General features: G+C 43.9%; 1 protein-coding gene, 1 long non-coding RNA gene and 4 other non-coding genes across 6 annotated transcripts; 5 read left to right on the top strand and 1 right to left on the bottom strand.

Annotated features, from left to right (window-relative positions):
- The first annotated feature begins 415 nt into the window (after positions 1 to 415).
- trnal-uaa (transfer RNA leucine (anticodon UAA)) lies at positions 416 to 498 on the top strand. Its single transcript has one exon. It is a non-coding gene; the product is annotated as a tRNA-Leu (tRNA).
- Positions 499 to 988: 490 nt separating this feature from the next.
- Positions 989 to 1,070, top strand: trnas-aga (transfer RNA serine (anticodon AGA)). Its single transcript has one exon. It is a non-coding gene; the product is annotated as a tRNA-Ser (tRNA).
- Positions 1,071 to 3,897: 2,827 nt separating this feature from the next.
- trnas-aga (transfer RNA serine (anticodon AGA)) lies at positions 3,898 to 3,979 on the top strand. The gene has a single exon. It is a non-coding gene; the product is annotated as a tRNA-Ser (tRNA).
- Positions 3,980 to 4,076: 97 nt separating this feature from the next.
- On the top strand, positions 4,077 to 4,159 carry trnal-cag (transfer RNA leucine (anticodon CAG)). The gene has a single exon. It is a non-coding gene; the product is annotated as a tRNA-Leu (tRNA).
- An 824-nt stretch (positions 4,160 to 4,983) lies between these two features.
- LOC136768666 (uncharacterized) lies at positions 4,984 to 6,644 on the bottom strand. Its single transcript, XR_010822009.1, has 3 exons — positions 6,124 to 6,644; positions 5,374 to 5,413; positions 4,984 to 5,129 (listed from the first exon to the last, which is right to left on the bottom strand). It is a non-coding gene; the product is annotated as an uncharacterized LOC136768666 (long non-coding RNA).
- A 541-nt stretch (positions 6,645 to 7,185) lies between these two features.
- sdr39u1 (short chain dehydrogenase/reductase family 39U, member 1) lies at positions 7,186 to 11,337 on the top strand. Its single transcript, XM_066722969.1, has 6 exons — positions 7,186 to 7,334; positions 9,253 to 9,359; positions 9,671 to 9,753; positions 9,921 to 10,042; positions 10,224 to 10,376; positions 10,601 to 11,337. The coding sequence occupies exons 1-6, from the start codon at positions 7,319 to 7,321 to the stop codon at positions 11,065 to 11,067; spliced, it is 948 nt and encodes a 315-aa protein (XP_066579066.1). The 5' UTR covers positions 7,186 to 7,318; the 3' UTR covers positions 11,068 to 11,337.
- The last annotated feature ends 226 nt before the right edge of the window (positions 11,338 to 11,563 follow it).

Below are 11,563 nucleotides of genomic sequence, written 5' to 3'. Positions count from 1 at the left end.
ACTTAATTGAATGGTATATTGCTTTGTTAGGTCAATTAAGCATTCAATTAAGCAATTTTGAATTTTTCGTTTCCTTAGCAGTAAAGGTACTAGCCAGTTTGTGAATGTCTGTTTTGCGACCATTGACTTATCAGTATCAGTAACTCAAAATCAATGTAACGCAGCAAGGACACACGCACCCAATCACACACTATTAAATCAATCATTCAATCAATCAATCAAGAAAACGTGCAGCTGTCAAGTTATCTTCCAAGTTATCTGGCTAGCTCGCTTATCCAGCTACGAGGATCGGGACCCTGCTGGAGTTTAGTATGGTGGTTATACTCCTATCCTGCAATCAATGAAATGAAGTCATGCCATGTGAATAATAGCTTATTGTTGTTATAAGCCCTCTCGAATGCCATTATGACGTGACACCAGGATGGCCGAGTGGTTAAGGCGTTGGACTTAAGATCCAATGGACAATTGTCCGCGTGGGTTCGAACCCCACTTCTGGTAGAGTTGTAATATTTTCCATTTTTATTCTCACACCACCCCTGAAATAACATGCTTTTTAAGACGGGTACATACACAAATACACACCAGCGGCACACTCTAGACTAGATGTTTTGGATGCGGGGTGTCTTTGTGTGTGTCTGGGGCTGTGTGTCATTCGCCGCGCTGCCACAGCCTGTCAGGGTGTTCCTATGTGTGTATCATGATTATTATCTTCAGATTACATATAGGTAACATGCTATTGTGATTTCATGGAGGTGTGTCAGAGATGGAGAAACCGCGACCCCTGCTCGGTTACAATCCCCCGCAAAACGTGCATTAGTAACACATGGCACAGGGTACATATTCCCAGCGCACAGTCGTGTAGGTGTGTATGATGCGTGCAGGAATACAAGCTGCGGGCACTGCGTATTCTGATGCATCAGAAATGGCTGAAAAATGCTCACAATGCTGTTGTCACTTCACACATAAGAGCGCTGGCAGGGAAACAGCAGTAGTCGTGGCCGAGTGGTTAAGGCGATGGACTAGAAATCCATTGGGGTCTCCCCGCGCAGGTTCGAATCCTGCCGACTACGGTTCCTTTTATCTCGCCGACATGTTTTTGGGGAGGCGGCAGCAGTAGTGCTTTATATCTGCAGGCTAAATGCTCAATTTAAGGCGAGCTCCCGTTCATAAGTCCATAGCAGAAAGGAAAGTTATTTGATTGTGTCGCTCGTTCATTTCCCGATTCTCTTAATTTTCCAGGAACTACCAGACATGTGGCAGAGGATATCCCTCGGTGCATTCAAAATAGAGAATAAATAAATACTTTCCACAATCAAAATCAAATTCAAGTAAATAATGTAACTGTATTTTCGTCCATGTGCTCGACTCTCATTGGCTGCTGCCGGTCTCCGTTCTTATAATGATCTCTGGCTTGACTCGCATCTTTAATATGAATCATGTCTATGATGCTGAGCCCCGACTCTGGGGTTTGTCCCAATCAAACTCTCAATTACTTCATTGAACCTTAATTGAATTAACAATCTGTTTAGATTTTACTTTTCATATTGTGTAAAAAAAAAAGAGTTGGTTCTTTAATAAGTTATTTACACAATTATATACTTAACTTAAAACCACTATTAAAATGCTCTGATTAAGACATTTTTGATGGTTAGTTCAATTAAGGTTCAATTTAGCAATATCACTTGGAGAGCTTATCATTTGGCTGCTTCACGCTATGGGTACAGCATTTCAGGGAGTAATGATATGCTTTTAGCTCATATTAGTAGCTGTCCATCATGTATATCTGAAATCATTTTCAGTGCAGACACTTCTTAAAAGGCTGTTGTGCACAGCTGGGTCATTTACATTTATAACTTTCATAATGTCGGTTAAAGCTTCACTGGTTAATTGATGTTTAGCTTTCAAGGCAAGAAGTAGGAGTTGGTTCTGTTCAAGAGATGATTCTGTGACTTTGAGAATGTCTGAAGATACCTGGGAACAAGCAAAAGTAATATTACTATTAAGAATACAATTAAGGTGTAAAAGAAATGTAGTGTTTTATTTATATATAAACGGAAAGCACAAAATGTTTTCAAATATTTGCAGAACTGTTAGTTGTTTTAGGATGTTAATATGCAGAGACAAGCATACTTTCCTTTTTAATTTAACTTCAGCTGTGAATTATCCCCACTTTCTGATGTATCCTAATTTGCAATAGGTACCTGGGTGTGGATTTTGCAAAAATCCTGACATTACTGTTTCAAAAGGCAAACCATTTCTAGTGTATATCCTTACTACTGTAGATGGAAAGTAATTTTAAGGAATCACAAAGAAACAGTGGAAAGTGTGAAATAAGTATTTTGATGCACCATTTTAATTTAGGAAACTTACATGTTGTCTATCGTCAGCTTCTGTATCTGACAGCTCCGCATCACTGGCTGCATTAACAGCAACGACACTCTACAAAAAAGAAGTGTTAGGTTTGAGCATTCAGGACTTGTTTTGAAGATCCTGAATATCACTGGTCCACAGCTACTTTATCTATGAAACTAGGGGTTAGTCTCCATATACAAAATACTTTTCACACACACTTTAAATTTACAACTAAACTTACATGTTGATGTCTTTCGTCAGCTTCTGTATTTGATGGCTCAACAAAACTGGTTGCATTAACAGCAACGGCACACTACAAGAAAATAACATTATATTTAAACATTCAAAACTGGTTTAGCACTCAAACTCAGTTGTAGGGTAAACAAGGTCTATTTTTTGGATTGATTTTATAATTATGGTAGATGTTAAGTTTTTTTAATTTATAGCAAATAATCCCCTACCTTGATAAATGTTAGTCTTCAGTAATTTAGATTCCATGTGTAATTTTCCTGAGTAATGTATTATAGTTGATCTAGAACCACAATACAGACTCTTAATGTGCACTGTCTAATAGTTTAATAATACTGTTTATTAAATAAATTAAGTTTTTCAACATGTGAAAATCCTCTACATTAATGACTATATGCATTACATTAGACCTGGTCATTTTTGTATTTTCTCTTACTTTTCTTTTTTTCTATTTTTGTAGCTAATGTTAATGGCCCACAAAAAGGTCAGTTTGAACATTTTGAAGTAAGAGAAAATAGGTGCCAGAAGTGGGATGCAAATGCACGCCTCCAGAGAGACTGCGACCTTAACACAGCGCCTTAGAGCGCTCGGCCATCCTGACTCGCCAGTTTCTCACTTTACACGCTTTAAAAGTGCAACGCTGTGGTACATGTAACACTCATAATGTGGTTAAACACCCACTTGTGCCTTTACCTAGAGACAGTAACCTGGCCAGGAAGAAACTTCACTTCCCACAGTCCTCTGTTCCATCTCTCCTCCATTGGCTCATTCAAATCCTCCACTGTCCAATCACAGCCTAGGCAGCACCTGTTAGTATATACAGAGCAGCCATAGCTGGGGTGACTCCATTACTATTGTTTTGCAAACTTTTCTGCATCATCCTGTTTCTATTGTATGTACTTTGATCAAATCTACCAACAGTGCCTTCAGACATCTATATACTTCTTTGCTTTTCGTTTTCTAGTGGCTCTGTTGTTTTGTCTTGAGTGGGGTCCTGTCCAGTGTGGACTGCTGCATTCACCTTCACTCGTCACTCCTGGATCATTGCCCGGGAATAATGATCATCTGTGGACGTTGCTCTTTTATTTTGTTACTTTGCAGCACACTTCATTTCGTTTTGTTACTTTTCTTCAGCCTGTTCCCAATTCCATTTCCTGGACTGCATCCATTTCAATCCCAATTATCTGCTTTCAAAATAGACAATCTCGTCGTAATAAATACATCAATACAATTAAAAAAATAAGACAAACTAGGCTGTGCAAGAAAGGGAGAGAAAGAGAGAGAGAAACGGAAGCAGTAGTCGTGGCCGAGTGGTTAAGGCGATGGACTAGAAATCCATTGGGGTCTCCCCGCGCAGGTTCGAATCCTGCCGACTACGGTTCCTTTTTATTTCTTCTTTCTCTCGTTCCTTTTCTCGTTTAAATAGAATTTTAAATTTTTTTAGCACCTAACTATATTAAATACTTCACACCGAAGTCAGGATGGCCGAGCGGTCTAAGGCGCTGCGTTCAGGTCGCAGTCTCCCCTGGAGGCGTGGGTTCGAATCCCACTTCTGACAAAGTGTAATTTTTATTTTTGCAAACAGGGATTATACAGAGTGCGTGAATTACATACCTTTAAACGTCAAATATGTTAAATAAAGCACGGGTACTGCGGGTCAAATCTGTCCAGACCATCTTCAGATCACACATTACATAACAATTGTAAGTCTGTTAATACACTAATAACCTGGCTTGTAACCACACCCAGAGATCTGTACATATTGTTGTATGTATATGTATGAAGTTATACACAGCTCCAATTATTAGCCCATATGAGTTCAGTATTTAATTAATCACACTTTGTATATAGACATCACACTGTACCATCAAATCCATTATCATAATGACGGTTTAACCAGAACTCAGATCATTTCTAAACCACATAACTTCATCTGCATTTAATTTTGCTTTCTGCACCTCCCAGACGAAAAACTAGCAGGCCAGTGCGTTCAGTCACACTCTGTTCCTCTACTGCTGTGGTGAGCAACCTGCGGCACAAGACCACCCTCCCTAGCCCAACCAAAAAATATATATACATTTCGCTTATTGTCAATCAATGGGTTACTTCCTTAATAATTTACTGCATTGTTTTTTTAATATAGCAGTTGTGCGTTGCAATTGTGGCAAAGGGGGGTCTTGCGGCCCAGGCAGTTATCCGACATAGATTAATTTAGGTTGCCCACCACTGCTCTACTGGAAAAGGGCGGCCCCTGTCCTGCAGGCTTGACCGAATATTGTATCAAGCCTCTGCTGTACTGTAGCTCCCCAGCAGCAGGACCCCTGTATGTACCAACTAAAAATGCACACAGATCTCAAATCTCACACAAACACAAATACAGAATTTCACAAAATCATTTTTATTGAAGATGGTCAGATTTAAAAAATACACATACAGACAATTACTTCACGTGAACTACAACATGCATAGAGGCAGAATGAAGTGAGTTCCCTCTCCGGTCAGGAGAGCGAGGCAGCGGGAGGAGAGGCCTGCAACAGAGGAAGAGAGACCATTAAACGGGGGATCTTTTCACAGCCATTCTGTGGGGGTAGATTAGTCTAGTCACCAGCTCAGAGCATGTGCATAATCACAGAACAATCAGGTGAAACACGGACATGCAACTCATCATAGCTGGAACAGACAAGGTCCAGGGCTGGGGAGTCACAGTCCACACTACTCCAGGGACCAGGACCCTGATCATTCAAAACATTTAATCCATCTCACCATACATACCTGAGAGAGAGAGGGGCTCATTCCTGCAGACTCAATGTCCCTGTAGGAGGAGAGGGGAAGCAGAAAAACATGTTAGCCTTGAAGGGAAAAAAGGAGAAACATTCAGTAGTGATCGGCCATTGTCGGCATAGGGTGCATGCAAAATATCTGCTGCAATAGCGCCCTCCCAGCGGCCGGGCCCGGTCAGTGCAGTGGGTGTAATCATGAATTCAGCTGAAACACGGACTCACTTGCAGATCATCATTTCAGGCCCATGCCGCTGCATTAAAAAGCACTGGAGGTGGAATTTATAATCAGCCATAAAGCAGTTTTAAATCCCAAACGCGTATTGTATTGTGCGCACGATGCACTACCAAGCCGAGACAACGGGCGCGTCCAGCAGGGGTCGCTGTCCCCAAACACGTGGTCGGTGCGGGCAGACATGTGGGACTCATCCCAGTTAACAGAGCAGATCCACAGCCTAGCCTGCGATATTCCCAAGAAATTACAGCCTCTCCCACAACATCTGCGCTACAGACAGCCCCCATAAATCACATCTGCGAACAATTATCCACCTGTTACTGTACAGACAGCGGGAACAGAGACAGCCGCTTATTATAAAGGATATTCTAACGGGCCAGGCCTGTGCATTTCTCTGCAGGGTTGCACTTTTAGAGGTCCCCACCACGCTTTGATCAATGTTAGGGTTTATATGCATATCGCCCTGTACCTTTTAGTGCCCCCTCACCATGAAAAGTACTAACATCTTACCTGGTTCATTGCGTGCGGCTTCCCGGCTCCGTGTTACTTACACCAGCCCTGCAATACTGTACAAATCCCCACCATCTATAAACCCCCTCTAATCATAATTAACCGACATAATTCGCTATTATGACGCATGGCGTTACAACGTGGAGAACAATAGGCTCTTCCGCATTGTGTAAACTACGCAAGCTCCCGCTAGACGCAGTGCTGATGAAACTTCTCCAGTATATACATTTATAACTGAATCACTTCAAAACAAAATGAACAAGACTTGCTCCCAGTTTGATCACATTAAAAGCAGCGTGGGAACCTCAGGACTCACACTCCCGCTTCAACCCCAGCCCTGTTTAACCACGGCACGGTCTCGCCTAAAAATAAACCCACCCATAAACAAGAGCGTCAATCTAATACATATCTTACATCCTAGGCACGGCATAATGCTTAATGAGAGTGCATGTATAACCGCTACACTGCCTGCCCGTTCCTCTCCCAGGCTCAACAGACTGGCGCAGTCAGGAAGGGCGACTTTTATCACTTTATCAAACCACGTGTCTTTTCCCTCACAGGAGGTGACTCGACCACTTCCGGGAGAATAACACTACCACCCCCCCCGCCGCCTTTAAACCCACAGTCTACATGAACTCAAACTATCAATCAATGAGTAGTTATTGGATATAATAGAATAGTCGTGGTGCAAAACAGGTCTACAGTTACAATGCAGTAGAACAGCAATGATAAGAGGGGGCTGTACTGTAGTAGAAAAGGTACCGTTGCATATTCAGAATTAAAAATGGGGGTTACAGTAAAATGTTAGTAGGATATTCCCGGTAAATAGGGGTTGTAAAAGTGTAGGAGAATAAACATGGTGCAACACACGGCTACGGGGAATGTGCGGTTGAAGAGCCATGTTACAATAGACGAGCTGCTGAAGGTGCAGAAAACTCAGTGGCCCGTTCCCCCTTACAAAGATGGCGGCAGCAACCTGCCACTTCCTGTCTCCTTGACTAGCGGCTTCACTCGGATCATATGACTTATAGATAGGACTACGGCGAGCGCAGAAGCGCAATCTACCCAAATACAAAACAACTGCACCAGCCAGTTTCCACGTTTCCACGGGGTGGGGTGTACGTTACTGTACTGTACTGTATCGCACTGTATTGTATCGTTTCAGTGGTGTATTTTCTTCATCGGGTCCGCCGTCATGAGGGTCGTTATAGGTAAATACGTGTCGTATTGTGCTTTCCACGAACTGTCTTAGCAGAAACTTAAAATCGTTACGCAACGTTAACGCGTTCGCTCCAAGTTATGCAATCGACACTAGGAAAGCGAGCTAATAAAACCAGTGCAAACGGTTACGTTCAGCATATTAGCATTTCTGTGTATTAACTTTGTGCTTTCATGTAAAAAAGCGAGTTATTCGTATATGCAGGATGCTTTTAATTTTGAAGGTCAGTGTCTCAGTAATCAGTAATCACTTCGAGCATTTCATAACTACCCCATCGGAGCATGCATACTACATCTCACATTCAACAAACCCTTGAGACTATATACACCTGGAGTACACTGTACTGTATATATACACCTGGAGAACACACACTGTACTGTATATATACACCTGGAGTACACTGTACTGTATATATACACCTGGAGTACACACACTGTACTGTATATATACACCTGGAGTACACTGTACTGTATATATACACCTGGAGTACACACACTGTACTGTATATATACACCTGGAGTACACTGTACTGTATATATACACCTGGAGTACACACACTGTACTGTATATATACACCTGGAGTCCACACACTGTACTGTATATATACACCTGGACTACACACACTGTACTGTATATATACACCTGGAGTACACACACAGTACTGTATATATACACCTGGAGTACACTGTACTGTATATATACACCTGGAGAACACACACTATACTGTATATATACACCTGGAGTACACTGTACTGTATATATACACCTGGAGTACACACACTGTACTGTATATATACACCTGGAGTACACTGTACTGTATATATACACCTGGAGTCCACACACTGTACTGTATATATACACCTGGAGTCCACACACTGTACTGTATATATACACCTGGACTACACACACTGTACTGTATATATACACCTGGAGTCCACACACTGTACTGTATATATACACCTGTACTACACACACTGTACTGTATATATACACCTGTACTACACACACTGTACTGTATATATACACCTGGAGTCCACACTGTACTGTACATATACACCTGGAGTCCACACACTGTACTATATATATACACCTGGAGTACACACACTGTACTGTATATATACACCTGGAGTACACACACTGTACTGTATATATACACCTGTACTACACACACTGTACTGTATATATACACCTGTACTACACACACTGTACTGTATATATACACCTGGAGTACACACTGTACTGTATATATACACCTGTACTACACGCACTGTACTGTATATATACACCTGGAGTACACACACTGTACTGTATATATACACCTGGAGTACACACTGTACTGTATATATACACCTGTACTACACGCACTGTACTGTATATATACACCTGGAGTACACACTGTACTGTACATATACACCTGGAGTACACACACTGTACTGTATATATACACCTGGAGTACACACACTGTACTGTATATATACACCTGGAGTACACTGTACTGTATATATACACCTGAGTACACACACTGTACTGTATATATACACCTGGAGTCCACACACTGTACTGTATATATACACCTGGAGTACACACAGTACTGTATATATACACCTGGAGTACACACACTGTACTGTATATATATACACCTGGAGTACACACACTGTACTGTATATATACACCTGGAGTACACACACAGTACTGTATATATACACCTGGATTACACACACAGTACTGTATATATACACCTGGACTACACACTGTACTGTACATATACACCTGGAGTACACACACTGTACTGTATATATACACCTGGAGTACTGCACTGTGTAATGGTGTATAGATGCATTTGTTTATTACAATATATGTACAAATCATTGCTTGTTGGATTTGTATACTTTTATTATTATTATTCTCAGGCGGTGGTACAGGGTTTGTAGGCCGAGCATTGACCCAGTTGCTACGGAGTAAAGGTCATGAGGTCACTGTCATCTCCCGACAGCCAGGCCCTGGGCGGATCACATGGGTAAGAGCAGATTAAACATACACTATGGCTGTATTTGAAACTGTATACTACCCATACTACACATACTACATACCAACATTTCAACATTACCGAATACAGACTCTGTCTTCAGCAGCCTGGTTGTGTAATGTCCGTAACTGTTCTGTTTGAGAGAGAGAGAGAGAGTGCTGTTAAATCAGGGAGACCAGAGAGACACAGAGAGAACTTATATCAGTCCAGGTGTATTCCTGCGGTTCTGTGTGTGAGTGAGTGAGTGAGTGAGTCGCTCTGCTCGTTAAACTGATCCTCTCCGATCTGCTTCATCATTCTAGGATGACTTGAAGTCAAAAGGCCTCCCACCGTGTGATGGTGCTGTCAACCTGGCTGGGGAGCCTGTCCTCAACCCCCTGCGCTGGTCAGTGTTGCTTCCTGAGACACTGACTGATACATTGATTGACACACCGACTGACTGAAATACAGACTGACTGATTTATACACTGACTGACAGACACAAAAACAGATACAAATACTGATTGACCAACTGTCCCCCTCACTGACTCCCAGGCTCTCTCTCTCCCTCAGGTGGAATGAGAGCTATAAGCGGGACTTGGTGTCCAGCCGTGTGGAGACAACATGTGCTCTGGCCCAGGCCATCGCCACCGCCACGCAGCCTCCTCACGCCTGGGTCCTTGTCACCGGAGTGGGTAAATACAGCAAACACCTTCACAGACATTAGGGGTAGGGTTAGTGTCTGGTCATCAGTCAGTGAGTCGGTCAGTGTGTCAGTCAGTTAGTGTGTCTTTCAGTGTGTCAGTGTGTCAGTCAGTGTGTCAGTCAGTGTGTCACTCAGTCAGCTGATATTAACTCCCCCCCCCCCTCCCCCAGCATGCTATAAGCCCAGCGAGACTGAGCGCTACACAGAGGGCAGTGCAGTGGGGCAGTTCGACCTGCTGTCCCGGCTGGTGAAGCAGTGGGAGGAGGCCGGCGTCCTGCCAGAGACCGTCGCTCCGGGCACACGTCAGGTCATCGTCCGAGCCGGTCAGATACCCCTCCTCCATCCTTCTCTCTGAGTCTCAACCTCTTATTAACCCGACTTTCCTCACTCTCTTTCTTTCAGTCTCTCAGTAATGCTGCCTCTTTCTCTCTCTCTCTCTCTATATCTCTGTGTGTGGGTATCTCTGAGTCACACACAGTCAATCAGTGTGTTTTTGTAGCATTTTAAACCCCTCCCTCCTCTCTTTCTCTCCCTTCCCCCTGCCCAGGCGCTGTCCTGGGTCGCGACGGGGGTGCAGTACAGATGATGCTGTGGCCCTTCTGGCTGGGGCTGGGGGGGCCGCTGGGCAGTGGCCGCCAGCCCTTCCCCTGGATCCACGTGTCCGACCTGGCGGGCATCATCGCCCATGCCCTGCAGCAGGACAACAGAGGACCAAGACAGGGGGAGGGAGAGAAAGGAGAGGAGGAGGAGGTGGTGGGGGTACAGGGCATCCTGAATGGGGTGGCCCCGGCAGACGACACCAACGCAGATTTTGTGCGGGCGCTGGGCGGGGCCATGGGCCGCCCCACCCTGCTCTCCATGCCCGGCTTTGCCCTCAACGCCACCCTGGGCCGCGAGAGGGCCGTCATACTGCTGGAGGGCCAGAGGGTGGTGCCAGAGAGGACCCTGGCATCCGGGTATGTCTACAGATACCCCGACCTCCACTCCGCCCTCAATGAGATTGTGGGGTCTTGAACTGCAAGAGGGGGAGTTGTGTTGTGTGGGGTCTTAGGTCATAGAGGATTCTAGACTGTGGTGGTGGGGTGAGAGGATGGTCAGTGCACTGAGAGACCAAACTGTAAATAAAGTCATGAAAAAAATAAAAAAATCTGTGTCTTTGTCAGGAAGAATCACAACTCTCAAACAGGTGTTCCCAAGCAGCCCTTGTAGGGGCAGGTGTCAAACAGGGCCAAGCCCCTTCTATACGTGAACAATTGAGCGGGGAGACACGGCCTGGATGTTAACCACATATGCCAGCCCCTGTGCCTTAATGAGCCGCACAACGTCAGGGACCCCCCTACCTCCATCCAGGGCGCCATTCACCATCCGCCCTCGTTTCAGGGCTTAAGAGCAGGAGTGCTGAACTATCTAGCAGGTTAGGCTGTGATTACATTATTATTATTGATTATGAGTTATTTCTTAGCTGACGCCCTTAGCCAGGGCAATTTACAAACTACATGCATTCATCTAT

This window comes from Amia ocellicauda, chromosome 14 (assembly GCF_036373705.1).
Source record: "Amia ocellicauda isolate fAmiCal2 chromosome 14, fAmiCal2.hap1, whole genome shotgun sequence".
NCBI classification, from domain to species: domain Eukaryota; kingdom Metazoa; phylum Chordata; class Actinopteri; order Amiiformes; family Amiidae; genus Amia; species Amia ocellicauda.
Note: the sequence above shows the minus strand (reverse complement) of the source record. Positions and strands in the feature narration are given on the sequence as shown.